Source organism: Dreissena polymorpha, chromosome 6 (genome assembly GCF_020536995.1).
Source record: "Dreissena polymorpha isolate Duluth1 chromosome 6, UMN_Dpol_1.0, whole genome shotgun sequence".
Classification (NCBI taxonomy): domain Eukaryota; kingdom Metazoa; phylum Mollusca; class Bivalvia; order Myida; family Dreissenidae; genus Dreissena; species Dreissena polymorpha.
Window position 1 is genome coordinate 45136027 of NC_068360.1, and position 2744 is coordinate 45138770.

General features: G+C 44.5%; 1 protein-coding gene across 1 annotated transcript; it reads left to right on the forward strand.

Annotated features, from left to right (window-relative positions):
- The first annotated feature begins 268 nt into the window (after positions 1–268).
- On the forward strand, positions 269–1681 carry LOC127835641 (centrosomal protein of 112 kDa-like). The gene has a single exon (XM_052362077.1). The coding sequence runs from the start codon at positions 269–271 to the stop codon at positions 1679–1681; it is 1413 nt and encodes a 470-aa protein (XP_052218037.1).
- The last annotated feature ends 1063 nt before the right edge of the window (positions 1682–2744 follow it).

Here is a 2744-nt window from a genome sequence, read left to right on the forward strand (position 1 = left end):
ATATACCTGTTTGTTCACCCAACAATCAGACAGGGGAAGGTGATGTCGCGTCTCGGGCCTCTGGTTCCCGCACTTCATCCATCAGCTCTGCGACAAACAAGGGCTCATTCCGCGCCAACATTAGCTTCAGTCACATGCAGAACAGCCTCTCATCTGATCTACAGTCAGAGATGATGAGATTGGGATGGACCTGAACAACGTCTCTAAGAGGGACCTGATGGCCGTATACAAAGAAGTGGTACAAGAACGAGATAAGTTAAAGTCGACGATGATTCAGTGTCAAGACCACGCTTCCCGACGTATGTCTGAGATGAAAAAACAGATAGCCATGGAACAGCATGCAAAGACAGACCTGATGGTGAAAGTCAACCAGGAAATAGAGGACAAAGTAGAGATTATAGAACTCCTGAAAGAGAGCAAAGAACAGCAAGCGGCTATGCTCACCGATAAAGCATGCATTGAGCGAGAATTGAGGGAACTGCAGGCCCAGTTTCAAAAACTGCAGAGTTCCATCGAGAGTAAATTACAGCAGCAGGTACAACAGGCACGGGAGATGATAGAACAGTTAAAGAAAGACAGACAGATAGCTATTGCAGAGATGAAGCAGCAAGTGCATGAGGAGATGGAGACATTAGATGGAGAAATCTTAAGGTCAAGGTCAGAGGCACAATCACTTGGTCACGAAAACATGCAGCTGAAGAAATGCATTGAACGGTTGGAGAAAGCTTCAACAAATCAGTTGGAGAAAGCCCGAGTAAATCAGTTGGCGAAAGCTCGTGCAATCTTCAAGCGTTTGAAAGCAGAGAAGTCAGAGGCCATTGCTAAGAGGAAGTCGAGACTGACGGAGAACAATATGAAAGTGGAGAAGGAGAACCTGCAGAAGCATGGCAATGACTTCCAGAATAGGGAACGAGAAAATAACCAACTGCAAACGAGACTGGCACAAAGTGAGGAAAATTTCAGAAAGATGAATGAACAACACAACCACACAATTCTGGATAGAAGTGAGTTGGATATGTTGGTCCATCAGATGCAGGTTGAGGCCGATAGACAGAAGGAGGAATACGAGAGACCGGTAGGTGAAGCTGGTCACATGTCAGATGCTAGTCTTGCCCAGTTGGCTGCGTACCATGAGAAATATGAAGCTGAGATGCAGACTCAGCCTCAGACCAGTGCGCAGGAGAAGGCTGAAGAACATGTAGCAGACCATCAGGAGGTAGTCAGTGGATACAAGGCTCAGATAAAGGCTGCTAGTGGAGACCAAGCGAGAGTCAGTGAGTCAGCCAGTCAGGCCACTGAGTTACAGAAGGCTCCGGAAGGGGGGCAAGTGCAGTTGGACAAACTCATCATCACACTGAACATTCCCAGAGCAGACCTCTTTCTCAAAGAGCAAGAGCTGGAGCAAAGTAGCATGAAGTTCAGGACAAAGATGGTTAATCATAGGGCAGGTGCAAAGAATGGCAATCATGATGTTTTGGCAAGGGAAACCATCGTGGGTGAGTGTAACAAGTATCACCTGGATCTTGATTTGGAGGACGTAGATGATGTGATCCTCTTAACAAAAACATGGAATAAAGGACATGACAAGACTAGGGAAATATGGGATCCGGGTATAGTCAATACGAAGGAGGTTATAAACAAGGTGGGTGATCCGGTCTATATGCTGGATATTTCACACTAGAAGGCGAAATAATACAAACTATCCATGGTTGATCCGGTCAATATGCTGGATACTTCACACTAGAAAGCGAAATAATACCAACTATCCATGGGTGATCCGGTCAATATGCTGGATATCGCACACTAGAAAGTGAAATAATACAAACTACTGGTTAAATAGAACGGACCGGGGATGGTGACACGGCTAATAATTATCTTCTTATCTATACATGCATACTTACAGAATTCACACTTTAGTCGTCTTTCACGCTCTGCATTGTTAAATGATCGCAATCAGTCAACAATGTGACGGATATCAAAAACATTAAATACATGTCACTTAAATGTCACACACATAGAACAAGAAACGGAAAATAAACTGTGTTGTATCTTAATATTATTTTATTTAGTTATTTTCTTGCATAAGAATGTGGTCAAAACAAGGAAGCGTGATCGTTTGAAAATCTGTCAGGTAACTTATCTCCCAAGTCAGGAAATTGACCGACCGACTGGACACTTAGCTGTTGACAGTGATGTAACCTATTGTGTGTGTAGACAGCCAAATGACGGTTCGTTCATGATTCAGTGCGATTGGTGTGATGAACGGTTTCATGGTAGATGTGTGAATGTGAGTCAGGAAGAAGGTGTGAGGATAAGGAAATATAAGTGTCCAAATTGTTGAAGGCTTACTCTCGATAGTGAATGATATACTTAAAAATTTAGTTGTAAAATGTAGTTATTTGTTTTAGCATGTCTGACTCCGGCTCGGCAACAGATAGTCTCAAACGAGGGTGGAGGGAGGTTTTGGAGAAGAAGTCCCGGGTGATACAGGAGGTGGAGGCAGCCAACTCCGAAGGCAAACTCCTGTATGGCACGGCAAGGGAGCTAGTGCATGCCCTGGGACAGGTTCACTCCTCAAGGTTGCCACAGGAGAAGATTCAAGAGCTCATCAAGGGGCAATATGATATTGCGGTTAAGCAGCGCAAGAATCGTTTTGTTTCTGAGCTCCGGTACCATGCAGATGTAATCTGCTCGAAAGAATTCGTGGCGATGGCGTTCGGCAAACCTGCGGCCAAGAAAACTTT

What these genes read in the sequence shown, in the direction of transcription:
- LOC127835641 (XM_052362077.1), top strand. Translation starts at nt 269, where the DNA reads ATGATTCAGTGTCAAGACCACGCTTCCCGACGTATGTCTGAGATGAAA.